At 42.0% G+C, this 22,983-nt stretch overlaps 2 protein-coding genes and 1 pseudogene across 2 annotated transcripts in view; 1 reads left to right on the forward strand and 2 right to left on the reverse strand.

Annotated features, from left to right (window-relative positions):
- Positions 1-34, reverse strand: part of PRCP (prolylcarboxypeptidase) — a 78,180-nt gene extending 78,146 nt beyond the window's left edge. The window contains exon 1 of the mRNA XM_053925832.1: positions 18-34. The gene's annotated coding sequence lies outside the window, so the exon portion shown is untranslated. The remainder of the gene's footprint in view (positions 1-17) is intronic.
- Positions 11-22,468, forward strand: LOC128781132 (uncharacterized). Its single transcript, XM_053925835.2, has 6 exons — positions 11-249; positions 8,016-8,174; positions 11,066-11,183; positions 12,319-12,651; positions 14,033-14,174; positions 19,546-22,468. Exons 2-6 carry the CDS (start codon positions 8,052-8,054, stop codon positions 20,012-20,014), a joined length of 1,185 nt encoding a protein of 394 aa, XP_053781810.1. The 5' UTR covers positions 11-249; positions 8,016-8,051; the 3' UTR covers positions 20,015-22,468.
- Positions 8,406-9,958, reverse strand: LOC112315885 (ornithine decarboxylase pseudogene; annotated as a pseudogene).
- Positions 22,469-22,983: the final 515 nt, after the last annotated feature.

A 22,983-nucleotide genomic window follows, 5' to 3' on the forward strand; every position in this document is an offset into this window, starting at 1 on the left:
AAGAACTTCCGCCAAACCTGCCACTACAGACGGAAATGGTTGTTCTCGAGGATTCCAGAGATAACCAGGTTAATCTCCACCCACGGCGGCGCCTTCTTCTGATTAGCTCTGAGGAAGAACGTCCCAATCGTCACTTGGCGGCGGAAGAGGAGGCGGGAGATTCGATTGGAGGGCCCTGGGCGTATGCACGGCAGACTTCTTCCTGAGTTATTGAGCTTGGCGGGGCGGGTGTGCTGGCGTCCTTCTGCGGTGAGTAGCTGTGGGAAGAGGTTGTCCGGGAGGGCGAGGGACCGGACACTCCTTAGGAACATCTTAACGTCATTATGAATGAGACCCGGAGCATCTTTGTTATTTTTTTCAGGAGTTAGCCTTTCAGTAAGAGGGTGGTCACGAGTGGCAGTTGAGAGTGAATAAGACAAGCTTTTTAATTTTAGACAGTGCTGTTAATCGCTCATCCAGCGTTTGCTGATCATTAACTGCTGCTGAGCTGCTTACGGATGAGCGTCGGGAACTGGAAATGGTAATACTCCAGCCTTTGAGATGCTCAAAGATAAATTCTCAGCTAGCTGCTACGCGACAGTAATATGTGCTGAAAACGGGTCTTTTCAAAACTGCTTTGATGGCCCGGAGGGAAAAGTGATTAACAGAGTGGCGCTCAATCCAGAAAGGTGAAAGATTTCTAAGTCCCTTATCGCTCGCTCACAACTGGCCAGTCACGTGACTGCCATATAGCTATGACAATAGCCTCCCAGCTAGTTCTCCTTCTTTCACTCTTGTAGCCTTCCAAGCCGGTCTCCACACTGCCAGGCTCAAATCTGATCAGCACTCCGGATTTCAAATCTTTCGGTCACTAATATTTTCCCTCAGATTTAAGTCTAAACTTCCTAACATGGTTTACAGGGCCCTTGCTGTCCAGCGTTTGCCCACCTCTCCAGCTTTGTCTTTCACCTAGACCAGGGGTGTCAAACTCATTTTCACCGGGGGCCACATCAGCCTCGCAGATGCCTTCAAGGGGCCTAAATAATGTTAGGACTGTATAAATGTAACTACTCCTTAACTGTTAAGGAGTTGAGATTACATTCCACCCTTTGAAGGCAACCACACGATTGATGTGGCCCCCAGTGAATGAGTTTGACACCCCTGCTCTAGACCTAGGTTCTATCCAAACAGAAGGTCTTTTTGAGTTTCTCAAATGCACCATCCTCCCTCACCTCAAGTTATTGAGTCTGGAGATAATTTTTAAGTGCTTCCCTCCTCTGTGCCAAGAACTTCAACACAGGCTGTGAAAGGATTTACAAAGAGAAGAAAATGCAGAGAGTAAAGTTTTTATTTAACTTTCCCAAGAGAGGTAAAGGGCTAGGTGGGGAGATAATGTACCGGCACCGAGGGGTAGGGGCTTTGAGCTTTTATTAGGTTAGATTTGGATTATAAAAGGGTGGGGGTGGGTTGCTGTTGTGCGGCCCCAGGTATGTTGGGGGCCTTGTAACAATGGAGGTTTACAGTGGTTTTGCATAAGCTACAGTTTGCTCTACTGTTATCCTTTGCCTGCAGCTATGGGGAGCAGTTATTAGGTTCTGTTCCCGCTTTCCATTAATTTCCAATCCTGAGGACATAAACTCAGAAGAGAAAAATAGCAGTGTGTTTAACAAGGTCATAGGCCTGCTAGGCAAATGGCTCTGGCTTTATTCTTTCACTAGGTATTGGGATTACAATAGTTAACAAGATAGATTCCTGTCCTAATAGAACTTAAACCTTTTATGAATGGACTTAAATGAGGAATAACAGAACCGATTTGAATTAGGTTGTTCTGGGAAGGCCTATCTGAGAAGGCTCCAAGCAGGAGTTTTTTTACCCATTCACCTTATTCACCCCCTCACCCCAGTGTCCTATAGTTTTGGGGTTGCCTAACAAAAAGTGTTATTTTTGTTCACTCTTTCCACCTTCCTGGTCTATTTCTGCAGTCTTTGATAGAATTTAGAAGTGCTCTGAGTTACTTTTCTCTCTTCTACATTTACATTGTGAAAAAATATTTGTGAAGCTGGTTGCTTTGACTTAGAGAGTCACGAGTTTTTCTTTATTGAGTCATGGGTCTGTTACATTGTGAGAATCTGGTTCAGCTTCTGCATCTGGCAACTGGGGTCCAGTATCTGGCTCCATCTCCGGAGTCTGGCTATGTATCTCTGTTCCATCTCCAGGCCTTGTGGTCTGGTGTCAAATCTGTATTCAGCTGTATGCCTGGGATCTGGGGTCCCTTTGGGTGTACCTTTATGTCCTGGGTTCATGTGTGGGGTCCGTGTGCAGCTCTGGCTCTAGGGTCTGGTGTAAGAAATCTGGTATCTGGCATTCAGGGTCCACTGTCTACTTTTGAGTTTGGTGCCCAGGGTCTGAGGTCCAGTCTGGCTCTGAAGTCTGGTGTCTATCAACCAATGGTCATTGTCTCCAATTCAACACCAATAGGAGTTTCCACGTTGGGGCACAGTGAAGAAGGAAACTGTATTCAATGCAAATAGCTCAATTGTGATACAGCATGGCTATCAGAACAGCACAACTGTTGAGAAGGTCAATGTGGTTACAGGTGAAGTATGAAGTAGCACAACTGTGGAACAGCTCGAGAGTGCTACTTCTCAATTGTGAAGCAGCATGGCTGTGGAGTCCCTGGGGTAAGGTATTCCTGGGCAACTGCCGCTCAGGCTAGGCTGCTCAGCCGTGCTCTGCTCTGCTCTTCTCCACAAGTTCTGGTCTGGTTTTGTCATTTCTTCTTTGCTCTGTTCCCTCTAGATGTTTTTAGCAGTCAGTTCAAAGCAGAAAGAAGTATGAGGATCAGTGCTAACTACTCCCTAGAGTGCTATTTGTGTGAGGAGCCCATGTAGAAATGGCTATTAGGCTCCGTTTTAAGGAAAAATAATTTAGTCTTCACCTAAGAATAGATTTGTTACTGAATTTTAGAGAAAGAGGATGGGGTAGAGGGTGAGAAACATTGATTAGTTGCCTCCCATATATGCCTCAACCAGGAATCAAACCCACAACCTAGGCATGTGCCCTGACTGGGAATCAAACCTGCAAGTTTCTGATATATGAGTCAATGTTTCACCCAACTGAGCCACTCAGCCAGGGCTGTTTTTAAAAAGTTGATCCTAGATATCCACCAGCAGTTCTTATTTGTAGGTATCTTTTTCTTAAGATCCAAATATCTGTTATCTAGTATGTGAGTTGCACAGGGTATCCTGCCTGGGATAAAGGTATATGGGAGCTCCAATGAGCTATTGAGGAGCAGAGGAAATGCCTGGCAAATGAGGAGGCAAAGTCTCCATCCCGGCTCAAGTCCATTTTGTGAGAGACAGAGTGGGCGCCTGGAGAACGGGGCTAGGACAGACCTGGATGCTACAATATTTCTCCATCTAGACTCCAGTCAGCATATCAGGGGCTGAGGACGGTACCTGAATAAGGAGTTAGTAGAGACCTGGGGAGGGAGTCACCATCTGGTTCCAGTCAGATGTGTGAAGGGCAGAGTGGGTATTCAGGTAAGGGATGAGGAAAGAACTAAACGTGAATTATCCCCTCTTCATACAGCTTGTGAGGGGCTGAGGGTATACAGGCAAGGAGAAACTCGGAGGCAAATTCCTCTCCTGCCTCTAGCCAGGATGTGAAAAGCAGATGGTCTTGAGGTCATCAGGCCAGGAGAGTTCTTGAGCTGAATTCTCCATCTCTGCTATGACCAGCCTGTGTGAGCCAAAGGGGTTGCCAGGTGAAAGGGGCAAGACCAGGAGATAAATACTTCATCCTGGAGGGTGCTTGGGAAAACAGGTGAGGAGAGACCTGGAGCTGATGTGTTGTTTTTTGTTTTTTGTTTTTTGTTTTCCTCCTGGCTCCACCAAGTATGTGATGAGCAGAGGGTGTCCTGAGGTCAAGGTTGAGAAGAGACCTGGACTCAAATTCTTCTTCTCAGATATGGCTTAGCCAGTGATGGACAGTGCAGCCAGGCTGCTTGGGGAAAAGGCTGATGAGACACCTAAATGCAATTTCTCCATCCAGTTCCAGCCAGTCTGTGACAGGTAGTGGAGGTGCTTGCAGTGATAAGAAGGTAAGATTTAGAGGCAATTTCTCCACCTGGTCTCCAGCCTGTGTCAAACCTATGTTTGAGGATCAGAGGCAATGCCTAGGGTAAGCCATTAACTTCAGCCACCTGGAGATTTAGAGACAGGGCCAGGAAAGGAGAAAAACATCAGTGTGTGGTTTCCTCTCGTGCCTGCCCCCCTGAACAACTGGGCACCTGCCCCCCAACCCAAACATGTGCCCTGACTTGGAATCAAACCAAGGACTGGCACTCAGTCCACTGACACACACCATCCAGGGCTCAAGTGAGCATTTTTCTTCTGGATCAGTTTCCTCTGGGACACGTCCTTCTGGCCCAGTTCAAGGTAGTGTTTCTGGTGGGACCACTTTTCCTGAGCATATCCTGTGGACCTATTCCCCAGAGACATTTTCTATGGCCCAAAGTTAAGTGAGAACTACCATTCGGCCACTTTTTGTGAGCACAGCTTTGGGACTGGATTTTTGGGGACACGTCCTTTTGGCCCAAATTGAGTACTTGCTGTGGGACCACTTTTTGTGATCACTGCCTCTGGACCAGATCTGGGACCGTACTACTTACATTCCCCATTTACCTGAGTGCAGAGCAAGAGGAGCATATGAGTCATCTGCTGCCATTTGCAGATATTTATTGGCTTCTATTTTAAGAGAACTTGCTTTTCCTCAGCACGTGCCCTGGATGTACCACCAAGGGAAGAAAAGGTGATGGGATTAATTCCTGTATGCAGTGACTGCTGAGGGATTTTTGGTCTTCAGAGGGTCCAGCTGAGGAAGAGCTTGGTGTGGAACATGATTGGTTTTTTCAGTTAATTTTTAGTGTTGTTTTGCTAGTGGCTTCACACGAGAGTGTGAGGGCAAGACTAGTCCTACCTTGAGGGTTCTAGAGAGACCTGGGTGCAAGTTCTCTATCCAGCTTTAGCCAGTATTTGAGGAGTAGAGGGGGCACCCAGGGTAAGGGGTACAGTTTAGCCAGATGGTGTGCTGTGAATACTTTGTCCAGGCTGGTCTCCTGTGCGCATCACCTCTGGACCAGTTTCAGCAGCTAACTTCCTCATTTCCCAATTTAAATGAGCACTTTCAGTAGAAACAATTATTGTGTTTACTTCTCTGGGACAGGATTGCTGAGGACTTTTGGGGGGGGCCTAATAAATGGGAGCTTCTTTTGTTTTTGCTTTTGTTTTCAAGATTTTGTTTACTTATTTTTTAGAGAGGGTAAGGGAGAGAGAAGGAAAGAGAAAAACATCAATGTGCGATTGCTTCTCGCACAATTCCTGCTGGGGACCTGGCCACAACTTAGGCATGTGCCCTGACTGGGGATTGAACCAATGACCCTTTGGTTTGCAGTCCGACACTCAGTCCACTGAGCCACACCAGCCAGGGCTAAATGAGCACTTTTGTGGGACCACTTTTCATGAACACAAGCTGGGGAGCGAGTTCAGTAGTGCACCGGTTCCTGTTTCCGCTTCAGGACAGTCACCATATTTTTACGAAGAAACCTGGTTCATCTTAATGCCACTGCAGCTTTCAGGAAGCTGTGGGACCACATCTGTACTCTTTTGACCTCATGTTAGCACCCCCCGGAGGCACTGCCAAGGGAGGAAAAGGTGAGCAGAACTTCTGACTGGTGGGGGGCAGGGCGGCCAGTCCTTCAAGGGCTCAGCAGAGGAAGTGTTTGGTGTAGAAAATTGTTTGGTTTTTCAGTTAGTTTTTTGTGTCATTTTGTCTGTGGTTGTCCAGGGTTCTCGGCGCCATTTATGCAGGTTCAGTTTGCGGTTCTCCATTCTCTTCTGTTGATTTATGGGTTTGTTTTTATGCCATTCCCGGACTATTTTGGTCATCATAGTTTTTTAGTGGTATTGCGATGTGGAAAAAAATTGGAATTAAAAATCCCAGGATATCTACCACATTCTAGTCAATACTGTATCACCACGTTTGTGGACTTGATGACCCAAATCTGTAATATTGCCCTGTATTCCCAATAAGGGTGAAAGCAGGACCAAAGAGCTACCACAGATTATTAGAGACCCACCCCACAGCACAGAGAAAGATAAGTCTGGAGACCCTGCCTGTGATGGCAGTCAGTCCTAACACTGGAGGAGGCAGTTTGCATAAAGGACCGAGTTAGTGTTCTGTGAAAGGTTCTACTGCACAGAGGAGGGATAGATGGAGAGCTGTGCTTCTAAACAGGAAAGTGGGATGGAAGAGGACAGGAGTGAAGGTGGGGGTAGAACTGTAGAGGTTAGGGTACAATAATTATGGTAATTAAAAGGCTTAGGAGCCTGTTTGCCAGTATTCTATAACTTAATCTGTGACACCTAGATCAGTGGTCTTCTAAATAGAGTGTACATACACCTCAGGGTGCGAGAAGACTCTTTAGGAGAACTCAGGTAATGTTAACAAGATGAATATCCCTACCCTCAAACCCCATACTCTTTCTTAAATTGTTTGGTGAGACTTAGGTCCCATTCCATTTCTCACAAATGTCTTTTATTTAAAAATCAGGGGATGGACTTTTCCCCCCTTACCCATATTTTTTCCTTCCTTTCCTTTCCCTTCCTGAACGAACCAGTTTTAAAGTGTTGGGATAATCAGAGCAAAGTCAATTTCTGTGCTATAATACAGTGGAACAATGGGTAGAAGGTGAACTGAGGTGGCCCACGGCAAGGGGTCAGAGCCGAAGCAGTGAAGGGATACCAATCCATGGAGGCAACCAGACATGGGGAGGTGAAAGTCCATGGGGGCAGGGAGCTCTCTGATGAGTGTCAGCCAGAGCACAGTGAGGAATGGGGTGGGACCTGCCAGAGCCCAACAAGGTAAGGAGGCTCCATGTGGATGAATTGTCCACCACAGTGTTGGAGAGAATGGAGCAGGGCATTTATGTAGGGGAAGGGGTTGAAACAAAGGTGAGAAATTGGCTTCATACAGGGGGCTGATCAAAAAAATAAATACATTAAGGATCAAGAGCCAGGATTCTCACTTTCTGAAAAGAAACTTACAAATACTGAAAAGGCAAGGGGAGAGACTAAAATGAAATCACTAGTTGGTGATTTCAGTGTAGGCTGAGGAAGTAGCCATGGTGGACCAAGTTAAATCCCTAAAGGAATTTACCAAGAATATCAGTCTGATCCAGCAAAGTATGATTGACAGCTGGAAAAATAGTCTAAATCCCTGCTCTTAGAGAGTAAGACTTCCAAACCAGAGCTGGTGTGCTGTTTCTTGAGAGTTGCCTGAGAGAACGCCAGTTTACCACATTAACCTGATAAGTCTTATTACTGCTTTCCTTTTTTCAAAACCATTTCCTTTGGGTTCCACCTAAATATGTCATGTGTGGTGTTGAAAAAGTACAAAGGGACTATTGAACAAATTGTATTGAACATTTTAATTTTGCAGTGAGTTTCTATAAAGACATTTTGGTCAACATTTAGCTATTTGAAGAGCTCCGTACTACTAGCCTCAAACACTTTGCTAGGATCCTTTATTCTTTTCTCTGTCAGCACCCTAAACAGTTTCTTAGGTCTCTGCATTGTTTCCACAGTGTCCCCTCCCTGCCATTGGAGGGGAGCTGGCTCTGTCCTATGGGGTTGGGGAAACCAGCTAAGTTTCTCTTGTCTAAATGAAATAGTTGCCATAAAATTTTGTCCCTAATCTGTCATTTCCTACACTTTCAAGAGATTTGGAAAAGGGCCTCCACTTATTTGAAGCTTTAATGTTCTAGTACAGATACCAGTAGGACTTTATGTTCCATCCTTAAACACGTCTTACACTTGTTTTCCTGCCACTTTGGTCCTTCAAATGGCTTTGCAAGATGAGCATCAAATGGGAACAGCAAGTTCTGACAATACTCTTTGGTAACAGCGAATATAGACTCCGATCGACTACCTAGATTTACTCTTCAGCCAATTGCACTAGATGCCTCTGCCTTTCAGGAAAAGGATCCCATAGAGCGACGGTAAGAGTTCAAAATGCAGGTGCTCAAGGAGCCCAAACGTAGGCGTACATGGAGTGGATTGGAGGAACAAGGAGGCCAGGTGGGGAGTCCTGGTGGAGCTCAAAGCAGCAGCACCCAAACTCTGTCCTCACATCAGGTATGTTTTTTCAGTTGGCAATTGTTATGGGCAAACTAACTACAAAATGATTATCTTAACATTGCATGCACAGTCTGAAAGGTAACATTCCTTACTTTGAAACTTCGGATAAGAAAGATTCAGTTGGATTGTTTTTAAAATTCTTGTTCAAGTACAGTTCTCTCCATTTTCCCACCACCACTTTTTCTCCTGTCCCACCCACCCCCACCTCCCACCCTCAATGGCCTTGTCCATGGGTCCTTTATACATGTTCACTGAGGACCCTTCTCCTATTTTCCCCCATTATCCTTCTCATCCCTCTCCTCTGGTTACTGTCAGTTTATTTCAATGTCTCTGGCTATATTTTGCTTGCTTGCTTGTTTTGTTGATTATGTTCCACCTATAGGTGAGATCAATTGGGGTTTGGGGTTTTGTTTTTGTTTTTGTTTTTTGTTTTGTTTTTTAATTTTCAAGGTACTTTATTTTTAAAATGGGTCACAACACTAAACTTCTGGCCTGTTCTGCCAATCTACAAGCTACAAATCCTGCTTGGTGGCTCAGGGTCGCTCTTCAGTAGCATTTGAAAATTGAGTAAAAATCTATATAAAACAAATATGAAAACAGTTTCCATAGAAACACAGATAAGTGTGACCCAATCCCCTAGTCTTTCATGTTGTTCCATCTGTGCCAACCCTGCTTACAAAGACAGTTCAAAGCCAGCAATAATGAAGTTAAGTGATCCCCTCCAATCCCTTAATTCAAGCTATCCTCACAATAACAGCTACAAGAGTGGCATCTGCTTATTACTAGGAGTTGAAGCACAGGCTGCTGGGTGGCTCTCCATCCCACTCTCCCAGGCACAGGATACTAGCAGAGTACTGACGTCCTGCTCTTCCACCTCAGGTGGAAAGCCTTGGTTCTGGACTTCCTGCATCAGATACCTTTCAGCCCTGACACCACATAACAGATGATCAGTACGCTGGAATCCATTGAAAGTAGAAGCAGCAGCTCTGGTATAGGAACCCATGTTTTCAAAGAGCCATCCCATCCCCCTCACACGTTCAGGCAAGCCACAGTGCTCTACTATGCAATCGAGGCCATCACATGTTGGTCCCCATATGCTGGATGAATATACTTCTCATCTTGTTTGGGCCTCTTCTGCAGAAGGGGCTTCACAGGTGCATGATCATAGAGTATGCAATTAAATGATCCATGTACTCCATCATTCACATCATACAGAAAGGTTTTTTCACTTGTCTTCATCAGAGCCTATTTGTTTCTTTAATATGAGTTTTTTGATAGTGATATTAACTGCAAGTGTGAAACCTGATGCAACATAGTATCTGCCTGGCTCCACTGTGAGTGTCAGTTCTGAGTTGGATGGAAGATACTTATCCAGGGCTGGTTTGCTGACATTGGTGACCTCTTCAAACTTACGCTTTATATCCTCAGATCCAGGAAAGCCACTACCAATATCAAGCAGATACATGTTGAAACCACCCTCAGCTCCCATGTCAAAGACACGGCTTCAGAAATGGCATGCACGAAGGTCTCGGGATCAGTATATACACTTCCCAGGTGGAAGCTGACACCGATGACATCAATATTTAGCTCTTTTGCCATTTCCAGAAGAAGCCTGCTGGTTTTGAGAGTGGCACCAAATTTAACACTGAGACGACAGACTGCTTTGGAATCATCTGTGGTGATCCGCAAAACCAACTTTGCCTTTGGATGTACCCTGGCAACTTTCATCGACTCGACTTTACTATCAAAAGTCATTATCTGGACTCCATTATTGGCAGCATATTTAATCCGAGACTCTTGTTTACAAGGATTTGCGTTAGAGTACCTCCCTGGAGATACTCTTAAGACTCTGAACCAATTGTATTTCAGTCTTGCTGGCACAGTCACATCTGGTCCCAATGGCCACAAGGTCTTCACTTTGACTCTGCAGTCATTGCATTTGGGTCACTGCATAAAAGAGGGTGACCCGAAGAAGAGCTTTTAACCACTTCAGATGTTTCTTTAGAATATCTCCCAGGTCCATTACAAGGAATGCATCCTTATCATTGGAAGAAGAAAGTTCATTAATTTTTTTTTGTCCAGAATGCCCTTGGCAGTAAAGCCTTCACCAGGGAAATGGCAGCCAAACTTTTATCTCTAAAGCTGTTCCTGGTTCTGGATATTCATCTGAAATTCAACAAAAAGGAAAACTAATATGGAATTTAAAGAAATTATTGCCAGCTTTTCACAAAGGCAGTGTGAAAATTCTCCAGGAATTTCAAGTCCCACGGAAGATGGGCATTCTCGTGTTCTCTTTGTGCAGCGATGGAAATGTCTTCGGAAAGCAAGCGTGCCTAAAGCCAACCACATAGACATGCTACAGCCTTTGGGAGCACAGCCTTCCAGCACCCCCTTGAGCTACCTGCCCAGCCACCAAGTCACTCCGTCACACAGGAAAAGGCCAGCCTAGGTGGTGCCGGAGTGCTGACGGGGGGGAAAGGGAATGAGGCATGAAATGATAAAAGCCACCTGCTTCTTCTATTGGTCCAAGACAGAGGGACCTGTAAGCTCCTGGTCCTTCGAGAAGCAGGGTTCAGCCACTGGATCACCAGACAATATATACAGAAAATGGATGTTTGGGATTGAGTCATCATTATATAGAAGGTAGCTGCACTCATGAGTACCCTGAGTAGGCCTGAAAATTAATGGTACGAAAACATGTAGAAAAGGAAGCAAGAATCTTATTCTGCCACTCACCTTAGTCCCATAGATAGGATGTGCCCCTTCGATGCCCAGGAGTGAGATTCCTGCATTCATTTCTTTCTCTGCACTTTGACTTAAGTCTCAGAGTTCTCTTTTTATCTCTCTCATCATTGCAATGTTTTCCTCCTTTTCCAATGTGTCATCAGCACAAAGCCTTGGGGTCACCCTGCTTCAGTCACCTGAGAAGACAGCGAGTCTCGACTATGTATTCCAGGAGCCTCATCTTAATCTGCCTCTGCCTTCAGATGCCCATATTGGCTTCAGGTAGTAATCCTCTACAGTAGTGAGTCTGATTTTCTGATACGTAAGAGGGAAGGAAAAAGAAAAAGGGGGGAAATTGAAAGGAAAACTTAACTAAAATGCAAATGCTGTGAGATCTTGGGAAAAATAAAGAAGCTAACTTTATTCTGCTTACTATAACCAGTAAGTGTATAAGTTTTTCTTTAAAGTGTATATTTTGCCCTGGCTGGTGAGGCTTAGTGGATTGAGTGCCAGCCTGCAATCCAAAGGGTCACCAGTTCAATTCCCAGTCAGGGCACATGCCTGGGTTGCAGGCCAGGTCCCCAGCATGGGGAATGTGAGAGGCAACCACACATTGATGTAAAAAAAAAAAAAAAAAAAAAAATTTTTACTTATATCTCCTGATCCAGACTGCTGGTGCATTTGTGTGCACCTGAGTGGAAACTTGCGTGTGGTGGAACAAAGATTAGAGAAAGTAAAAAGCCCTGATGGTAATAAAGAAGCATAAATTCTTAGAGCCCCAAGATAATGTAAAGTAAAATTGGCAATAATTAGTGCGTATGTCCCCATTTCATACCCCATGTTCATGTCAAACAGTATTAATGATTCTCAAACATCTTTACAACTGCGCTGCTTCAGATCTTTCTCCACAGAGTTATTCAACTGTCTACTCCAGAGCCATCTGAGTTCCTGTTCCTCCTAAGTACGGGGACAGAACGTGATCTGAGAAGTTATCAGATCTATACCTGCAGTCACAGTACACAGGTCCCTCCCTATAGATGAGTTAAATGAGGAGCCAAGGGCCCAAATTTGAAAGAGGTACTTGCTCTCAGGATGTTGCCAACCCTGTGCTTGTACACCAAAATTGAGAGCATCCTCAAAATTTGTCCTCGAAGTCCTTTTTTTGCCTCACTTTAGCCAGGCCTACATCTCCTACATCCAATATCTCCACCTTTCTCTTAGTTTTCTGTGTGTGTAAGAAAAGAAACCCTCTCTCCCCAAGATCCAGCAACTATTTTCAGACCTTTTTCCAGGACTTTGTTAGGATGGAAATAGCCAGTCCTGTCTGTAATCAACTCCCCCCCCCCCCCCCCACCTGCCTTCATCTGCCCAAATCCTACCCCTAGCCCACCCTGACTCATCTCTGTTCTCTTTTCAGGAGCATTGCAAGACCAGGGGCCCTGCAAACCCAAGGAGGCCATTCTAGATGCGAAAAATAACCCGTTCTGCTCATCGTGGCATCATCAAGATGTTGAAAGTATTAGAAGAATGTGTTCCCAATCCCCAGGCTCCCAGGTGGTCCCCCTGTGCAAGGATGGGAAGGGCAGCCCTGAAAAAGCCATGGAGTATACTGCTCAGCCAGCAATAAAAGAGCCTCTGATGTGCAACGGAAGCGTGATTCTGATATTCTACAATGAGAGTGGGCAGTATTTCTGTATGTCCCAAAATGTCAACTCCACCAATGAAGCAGTGAATAAGCAGAAAGGAGAAGGTAATAAACCACAATTATCCTCTTGACTCCCTACAGGGGTGAGTTTTTTCTGGGATGGGCTTCTTCCTCTGATCCAGTTTTCCCAAGAAATATAAAGAAATCATAGGAGAAAGGGAGATGACCATTACGTCTCACCCTATTACTGCACATATTACTGCTGGGCTGCATAAAAGGTGGTAGAGATTCATAGTGAGAGTGACAAAATAGAGGACATTTGTAAGACAGTCTAAACTTAAGAAACTTACACTCTAGTAGGTGGAAGAAGCTGTGCTAGACCATGTCTGCCTCATGTGTCACAGAAGAGGAATTCAATACATATTTTTTGAATGAAGTAAACTCAGTTATAATAAAATGTATGGAGCAAGCCCAGGATGCAGTGAAAACACTAAGGAGATAAATTATGGAAAGGGAAAGAGAAGAAATCAAAGTGCAATTTTCAGTATGTTAAAAATATAACTCATAAGAATATATAGAAATCAGGGGCCATAATTTTAAGGAATTCAAAAGGGAGAGAAAGAGTAGATAACAAAGCTGGTTCAAAATCAGTGAAAAGACTCAATCCTAAAGGAAGACTGCTAAGTTAATGTTCTATAGGTCAATAAAACCATGATAAAATTTTATTCCCCAGGGCAGATGATCCCTTGACCAATTTATCAGATAGTGTTTTAGCATGACATTGAAGACATGCGTTTGTTTTTGCCTTGTTTCTGTTATTTTAGGCACTTTTTCTCAACAAAGCCTTCTTTGAAGTAATATTGCACCTGATGACTGAAGAGTGAATGGAAGTGGGCCAGTAAGAATGGTGGAGGGAAAGGCATCAAGCATTCCAGGAGCAGGGAGAGTGCAGAGCCCCAGTTCACTGTGGTTGTCAGACCTTGGCCCTGATCCAAAAGTGAAAATGTTTATGTTCTAAAACATTAAACCCCAATATCTCATTTTTTGAGCACAGCTTCCAATTCTTCCAACTTTCTACTTTATCTCTTTTTATACAGGCTTTTCAGCTTCATACAGACCTCTGAGCCCCTTGTTTTTTTCATGCTGTCCCAGGTCACCACCCTCAGCCCTCTGTGAACTCCACAGTTGACTTGCTGACCTACTCTTGTCAGTTCTCTCAATTCTGTTACATTGCCATTCTTCCATGGCAGAAATAAATTTATTTGCTTAAATTTATTTTCTGAGCAAGTAAACTAAGTAAGATGATATTTGAATGGACGCTTGAACTTACTAATTAACCATAATTTGAAAGGGAAATGGAGATGGAGTGAGGATCCACAATGCATTACTCTTAGATGGAATAAGATTGGGGGCTCACTGAGCAAGAATCACGAATGTGGGAATACCTCTCTTCAAGGAAACTGATTGGGACACATCTGTATTTCAGATGCTACGCCCACACTGGACCATACTGAGCACGGGAAGACTGTCATCTTACCAGTTTTACCTGCGACAGCACTGCCGATATTGCTGATATCCATTCTATCTTATAAAATGAGAAACAAGCTCAGAAACTGGTGCAAAAACAGGTAAAAGTATTCTTTTTTTCAATATACAAATATCCCTTCTCAGAGATATCTGTCCTCACATTTCTGCTTGGGAACAAGATCAGAATCAACGAAGGGTCTGGTCTGCTCAGAGAAAGTCACATCAATGAAACTCAAATACTTCAACCATAAAATATGGAAAATAATGCTTTATTTATACAACTACTATGTGGATTAAAAGAAATAATTTACATAAAGAATCCTTGCCTTGCACTAAACAAAGATAGTCAGTGATAGGCTAGTATTATTGTTATTGTTATCATTTCTAATGTTGTGGGAGAAGGAGGAAGAAGGTAGAAAAGGATGGCAAAGTGATAGAAAGACCAAATATTCATGATACACTCAAAATGCATGAGGCATAAGAAGCACTCATTTAGGAGGTCTTAAATTGACCACTCAAGGGTAATACACATTTTGGCATCTTACATCTTTGCCCAAGAAATAAGGGTAAAAATTTATAACTTCTCATTAGGTCAACAAAGAGCTACAGTCATGCTGGATATGCTTGCCCTGCAAATATGTATGTTGGCCCAGGTAACACATTGCTAAGCCTCCTGGCTCAAGATCACTTTAGTCTTTACAACCACACAGTCAGCAGAGAGGACTGATGAGGCAGAGAAAAATAGGACATATGAACTCTGCTTAGTGCCGGGTTTACGTAGTGTGCTTGCAGACTGTCTTAATTGTGTTAATCTAAATCATCTCTTGCCCTTTGCCTCTTTCTATATCTTAATTGATTCAATAAACTGTATTTTGAGCTTCTTAATTTGGCATAGAGTTGCTTAAAACATTTTTGTTATTTCTCTTTTAATGTCTGAAGCATCTGTAGTAATGTCTTCTCACTCCTACTACTGGAATTTTGTACGGTTTATTTTTTGTCCTTACCAGCCTACCTAGATTTATCAGTTTTATTTTTGTTCTAAAGATTTTATTAATTTTAGTTTAGTTTTTTAGAGAGAGGAGAAGGGAGGGAGAAAGAGAGATATAGAAACATCAATGTGTGGTTGCCTCTCCTATGCCCCAAATTGGGGACCTGGCCTGGAACCCAGGCCTGTGCCCTGACTGGGAATCAAACCTGAGACACTTTGGTTTCCAGGCCAGTGCTCAATCCACTGAGCCAGGCCACCGAGGGCCTTATCAATTTTATTAATCCTTTCAAAGAACTATCTTGATGTCACTGAATTTTTTGTTTACTAATCATCTATCATTGACTTTTGCTCTTAATTTAAATTATATCCTTCCTCCTTTGTGTTTAATTTGCTCTTTTGCCAGTTCTTGAGGTAGAGGCTTCTTAAGTGGTTGATTTTTGACTTTTCTTCTTTCTTAATACAAGCATTTAAACATTTAATACTCTAAATTTCTCTTTAGAAGGGTATTATACTGAGTGAGATTAAGTCAGACAGAGAAAGACAAGTACCATATGATTTCACTTACATGGGAAATCTAAAGAACAAAATAACCAAATGAGTAAAACAGAAACAAACCCATAGATAAAGAAAACAAACTGATGGTTACCAGATGGGAAGCAGTTTAGAGGGATGAGTGAAAAAGACAAAGGGATTAAAAAGTACAAATTGGAAGTTACAAAATAGTCACAGGAATGTAACGTACAGCATAGGGAATATAGTCAATAATATAACAATTATGTATGGTGTCAGATGGATACTAGGTTTATCAGGGTGATCACTTTGTAAGTTATTTAAATGTCTAACCACTCACTATGCTATACACCTGAAACATAATATTGAATGATAAAAAAATACTTTTAACATTGGGGTTATCAGGGGCTTCCATATTAGATAAGTTTGTGAACAAATTAGATTATTCCACAGTGGCTGACCAGTTTTCTTCTCCATTACCTACAACTGTCATTTAAAAATATGTCATTAAGCCCTGGCCAGGTAGCTCAGTTGGTTAGAATATTGTCCCAATACACCAAGGTTGCATGTTTGATCCCTGATGAGGTTGTATACAAGAACCAACCAATGAATGCATAAATAAGTGGAACAACAAATCAGTGTCTCTCTCTCTGTCACTCTCTTTTCTCTCTCTCTCTCCACTCTCAAATCAATAAATTAAAAAAAATTTTTAATCATTAAAATATCTTCAAACTCACTTCAAACAAAAGTGAATAAAATATACATTTGTACTTTTTAGTCTCACCTACAAATCTTTGAATCCAATTCAAAATAAAGTGAGTAACATGTAAAAATAAAATTTCTTCTACATACTGCTTTAGCTATATTTAATAAATTTTAATGTACCCTTTTATTCAGTTCAAATATTTTCTAATTTTCCTTGTTATTCCATCTTTGACCCATGGGTTATTGATAAATGTGTTGTTTAATATCTAGATAGTTTGAAATATTCAAGGTACTTCTAATTTAATTCCATTGCAGTTTTAAAAAGCCCCAGATTTTCTATTCTTTTATTCCTTTTAAGTCTATTGGACTTGTTTTTTCGCCCAGCATATCATCTATCTTAGTAAATGTATTGTTCGTACTTACAAAGAATTTTTGCCATGCCAGGTAGCTCAGTTGGTTAAAGAATCATCGTGATATGCCAAGGTTGCTGGTTCAATCCCTGCTCAGGGCACATACAAGAAGCAACCAATGAATGTACAACTAAGTGGAATAACAAATTAACATGTCTCCCTCCCTCTACCCCCCCCTTCACCAAATGAATAAATAAATTTTTTAAAAATTATATTATATTGTTGGGTAGAACGTTCTGTACCATCCATTAGGTCAAATTGGTTGATTGTCTTATTGAAGCCTTCTAGATCCTCTCTGATTTTTCTTTCTACTTCTTTCAGCAATTACTAAGAAAAGGAGTGTTGGAATTTTAAAGCATAATTGTGCATTTGTCTGTTTCTCCTTGTTCTGTCCTTGTGCTCTATTTATTTTGTTTTCTGTTACAAAAACAAAATGTTCACGTTTAGGAATTTTATGTTTATCTATTTTTTTTTTTTTTTTAAGATTTACTTATTTTTAGAGAGAGGGGAAGGGAGGGAGAAAGAAACGTCAATGTGCAGTTGCCTCTTGTGTGCCCCGCATTGGGGACCTGGTCTACAACTCAGGCTTGTGCCCTGACCAGGAATCAAACTGGTGACACTTTGGTTGGTTCACAAGCCAGCACTCAGTCCACTGAGCCACTCCAGCTAGAGGATTTCTGTCTTTTATATCAAATTTTCAGAATCCAGTATGCATTTATCCTTCACATCTCAATTTAGACACTAAATACTTTTCAGAAATAATTGACTTGTATTTATATGTTTTTTATTTATTTACTTATTTTAGAGAGGGGAAGGGAGGGAGAAAGAGAGGGAGAGAAACATCAACGTGTGGTTGCCTCGAGCGCCTCTCACTGCGGGTCTGACCAGCAACCCAGGCATGTGGCCTGAGTGGGAACCAACCCACAACCCTTTGGTTCACAGGCCCGCGCTCAATCCACTGAGCCACACCAGCCAGGGCTGACTTATATTTACATTTCATAAAATGTATAGTTGAAAAAGTAAATTCACATAACCAAGTTGTTTTAAGCATACGTGAAATATTTCCAATAAATGGAGTATCCACTTTTTGATTAAAATTAATTAAAAATAAAATTTTTAAATTTAGTTTCTCAATTGTACTAACCGTATTTCTGATACTCAAAGTCATGTGTGGCTGTAGCTACTATATTGGACACCACACATTTAGGCCACTGATATGATTAGGTTTTAAATTTATCATTGTGCTACTTATTGAGAATTAGCTATTTGTTCCTTGTTTTCTTTTTTGCCTGCCCTCTTTTGGCTCAATTAGGTATTTTTATTATTTTACCTTTAACATTGACCTACTAATTACACCTTTCTGTTTCCTTTCTTTAGTGGTTGCTCTGGGGTTTACAATATGCATCTCTAACTTGTCCCATTCTACCTTGACCCAACCAACATAATACTTATCCCTAACATAAGAATGTTACAATGAGATGCTTTAATTCCCATTTTGTGTGCTATTTTTGTCATGTATTTACTTCTATATATCATTGATATATAGTCATTATCTTTCTTTTAAACAGCCAATTATCTTTTAAAGACATTTAAAAATAAAAAATAAATAGCTTTTTAGAATGTACCCACAATGCCATTTCCAGTACTCTTCATTCCTTTGTGCAGATCCACATTTCTATCTGGTGTCATTGCCCTTGTACATGAAGAAACTTTTAACATTTCCTCTTGAGTGCATCTGCTGGTACAAACTCTCTTGGCTTTTGTTTGCCAACGAAGACTACTGTTTTTTGTTGCTTTGTTTTGTTTTACTTTTTCTTTTTTTTTTAAGGCTATTTCCACTGAGTATAGAGCTAGTCAAGAGTCGCCTTTACTGTTAAAACTCATTTAGTCCTATTATTGTCACAATCTGTTTGGGCTCTCTATTTAAAAAACAAGTTGTCTCCACTCTCACTAGTTGGAACTCTAATGTCTTTCAGCTCTGTGTGAGCTCCAAGAACTGTCCAGCTTATAGCTCCCACTAGTACTTTACCTGACCTCATGTATAGCAGCATACTATTCAGCAACCAGTTCAAGAAAATCCCTACGTTGATTTCTGGAGCTCTCTTTGCCTAGCTTCCTTTTCCCTGGTATTCTGGAGAGAGGAGATCAGAGTTCAACCTCCCTGACCTCTGATCACTGTCCCCTCATGGTAATAACGCAGCTCTGCCCATGGGGTTCTCCTCTCTGCTATGCAAGCCAGAAGTAGTCTCAATGCAGATGGTTGGAAAATTGTATTGCTTCTCTTTGCTGCAGGATCACAACCCTGTGCAGGCTATTATTTTATGACTAAACATTTTTTTAATATATTTTGACTGATTTTATTATTGTTTATTCCAGAAGGGCACATCTAGTGCCAATTACTTCATTGTAGCTGAAAGTATGTCTCCTGTTCTTGTTCTAAAGATGAAAATTTTCCTTAGACTGCTATGACCTTATGAAAGGTCATCCCTGCCCTTAGATACCTGTGCTTTGAGAAACAGTCTGTATCCTGGGGATCCAGGCGCTAATACCAGAACGAGGGTAAAGTAAAGCACCTGAGGCAAAATATAGGGGGGCACTAAGTCTCAGGTTTGTAAAAATGCTGCCCCTGTTCTTGCATGACACAGAGAGTAAATGCCTCCTTAAATTTTGCATCCTAATGCTTCACATGCCTGCACTAGTCCCAGCTCTGTCCTGCATATTGTTGGTAAGTATGCCAAAAATGCAATGTCCTGAATTCTCTTAACTTGGATCATTTATCAAGGTTGTGTTCTCAGTGAGCAACCTTGAAAAATAATTCCTTTTCGGGACAAGAAGCAAACTTATTTTTTCTTGTTATAGAAGCAGCAAATCTCAGCCCAGGCCCTGCCATCGCACCAGCCAGGCCATCCAACCCCCATATGTTCCCGCCCCCAGCACTGATCCAGAAGATGATGACCTGCACTCCGTTGCCATCCATGGCAATACCGACACAGCCACCGCCACAGCAGATATCCATGACGCCGTCCCTGGTGAAACCTCCGCCAACCCCACTGAGAACCCCCACCCCTCGGGCACTGCCACCGTGGACACTTTCCTTACTGCTGACTCCGAGTCAGCCAATGCCTGTGACTCCGAGGCCCATGACTCTGCCTACTCTGACTCCTACGACTCCGCCTCCCTAGGTGCAGAGGCCTGTGGCTCAGATGTCGCTTCCTTCCTGGCTGCCGAGGTCAAAAACAAGCTCCTGTCCAAGTATGACTCTCAGAAGCAGGTGGAAATGCAGGTCTTTACCCTGAACCGGCAGATATACAACCCTGAGTATTGCTAAGGCTCAGTGACCGCCAGGGCTTCTGGGTCAGCCAGTAACTACCCAAACCCAGTGTAGGCCCCTACTACCAGGAGGAGGCAGGCTACTGTGGTCCGTCTTGTGGAGGTCTCCCAACATCATCGTACCATGTGGGATTTTAGGGCTTTCTGTGAGAATTTTAGGGAAAGGTTCCAGAAATATTTTAGTAAATATGCACTAGTTTTCCAAGTGCATTTTTGAAAAATATGCTGATGTGTCAAAATGAGCATGTAGGGAAATATTCTTTGGTTCATTATGTTTACTTTTATCTTGGGTCTGTCTGGCTTTTAATGAGTTATGTTATTTGTTCCCCAGACTTCACCTGCCCTTGGGATTAGCTGGCACATAATTGCATCTCTGGTCTCTATTTCCCAGACCAGGGAGATTTAAGCTACGTATCTTTGGTTAGGGAGGACAGGTATAAGCCATTCATTCTCCAGTGCTCTTACTGTTGATGAGGGTGGATGGTTCATCTTCAATAATTGCTTTAAGCTAACAAGGGTCATGGTCCCTTCCTGCGAAGGGTATGGAAGTCTCTCCCTGCCTGCTCTAAGGTAGACAAGGGAATGGATTTGAGACTGGAACAGAGAGGCTGTTGGCTGATGTTTCCAAAGTGGACATGGGGCAGAATCCCTGAAGCTGCCAACATCCTGATACAGAATTGTTGTATCCTAGTAGTGACAAATTTGACGAGAAGGTTACACAAACATGGTCCAAAGATGAGGAGAACTATAACTGTTAAGGGAATAAGGAGGGGTGAAAACCAAGTAATGGAGGAGAAAGCAGACTTTACAGTATTCCAGATTGAACTGGCAGTAGGGTTCCCCTTTCCAAGATTATGGGGTCAGGTTGCCTGGTCATAGATTTTTTTTTTTTTTTTAAATGTTTTCCTCTACTTGGCTTGAAGAGTTGATAAAAGTCCAAACCTAGGTAAGATTTCTTTTCGTAAGTACTTGGCTACTTCAGTAGCCTTTTATGTTCTGGTAGGAGAGGTTTTAACTCATCTGGTGGAAGTGTCTGTAAATATTAGCAAATATTTAAATCCGGCTTTAGGGAGCCTCTGAGTGAAATTAACTTGCCAGTTTTCCCCAGGGTAGGTGTCTTGCTGTCACACTGGTGATAAAAGAGAAGGGTAGAGGTGAATCTGGGGGTTATGATAGTTTCTGGCTAGATAAGATGTCCCTTTCTAATATGGGAATGGAGTGCCTCTGAACTATGAGAAAGGCATAATTAACCCATCTAAGGTCACAGCTCACCTGAGAGGTACAAACTCTTAAATACTGTTACATATATCAGGCGCATAGGTACAAGGTCATGACTAGCTGTGCGGTTGTTCATAACTATTGTTAAGCCATAACGTTTAAGTCGACAGTTTAGTTATAGTACGTGTTTTGTAAGGGTGTATGATATTCGATAGTAAATCGTATCTAAGAAATACAATTTCGAACTCCGAACTCCAAAATCAGTGTCGATATTTTTGTATTGGATATTTTTTCTTTTCCTGAATTTCAAAGTCAGCATTGTGGGGTTTTTTTTTTTTCATTTGCCATTGAAAGTGGCTGGAAAAACATATCGATTCAATAATCCAAGATATGTTGAAGAACTTCAGCCAATGCTACTTGAGTCCGATGATGAGAATGACAGAGTCGAATGTGAAAATGAGAGTGATTTAGAAGATGCAGATTATATGGAAGTTCATTCAGAAGATTCACATACTGAGCAAGATAGTTCTAGTAAAGGTGAATTAGACATGAATGAAGAGTTTTTGTGTTTTTGTGGGGGACAGGCTGGAAAGGATAAAGAATCAAATGGAAGAAAAATCCAGTAAGACTCAAATTAGAAAACAGTTGCAGAATATTTTTGTGTCGACTTCCGTTAGTTTGACCAAACACAAAAAATGCCAAGGCAGAACTTGAAACTTGGAACTGCTTTACCTCAAATATTTTAGATCTAATGCTATTATATACAGATAAATACATTAAGTGTAACTTGTGCCAATTTTCATGAGAAAGAGGTGTAAACAAATAGACGAAACTGAATCAAAGCCTTTTTAGGCCTCATCTCGCTCATTTACATTGCAGCAATCTGCTAAACTTGCGGGGACTACAGGTGGTAATGGGATTGAACTTTTTAGACTTACGATATATTTACGGAGACTTAGATTTATTCAGTTATATCAGGTTTGATGACAAACTTACCCACTTAGAACACCTGAAAGTGGGCAAATTAGTGGCTGTAAGAGACATTTTCTCAGCATTTATACAAAACTGTACATTATGTTACTCTGGGACATGATGTAACAATAGATGAAATGTTACCTGGATTAGAGAGATTTTTGTTGTATTTTATATCGATATCCACGTTTCCATTATTTGAAAAGAAAAGGTTGTATTTTATTCTTTGTTTTCATATTTCTTTGTTTAATAATTTCTAGATTGTAACTAAAAATAAATATTTTTAAACATAATAATGCAAATTTGCAGTTTTTTATTTGCATTTTTTTCTGTTTTTTTTTTCAGCACATGCTAATAATGAATGTATCTCTCAAATACACGTGACCTACACTGTTTTTTGGGGGGGTTTTTTTGGACTGCTACTTCTGCAGGGTTAAAAGATTTCCAAGGCTGCAACTGAGGAGTAGAGTAAAATGGTAGCATTGAGGATGCCTACTTACTCCAGTGATTTAACAGGTTTTGGAAGAAAGAGGTCCTGGAGTGGGGGTCAGAGTAGAGCAAATAGTCCCCATGTCCAATAAAATGTAATCGGCTTACTTTTGATGTCAAGGATCACCAGAGGCTCCTCTGGTGTGATAATTAGGGGGTCAGTGGGGGCGGTGGGAGGCCTCAGGCCCTGTCAATTACTATCATTGGTTTGGAGGCACCCGCTTCCTTCAGATCCTAGGGCACTCACTTTTCCAATATCCTTTCCTCTAACATGATCCTGCAGGTATT

Source organism: Desmodus rotundus, chromosome 5 (assembly GCF_022682495.2).
Source record: "Desmodus rotundus isolate HL8 chromosome 5, HLdesRot8A.1, whole genome shotgun sequence".
Lineage (NCBI taxonomy): Eukaryota > Metazoa > Chordata > Mammalia > Chiroptera > Phyllostomidae > Desmodus > Desmodus rotundus.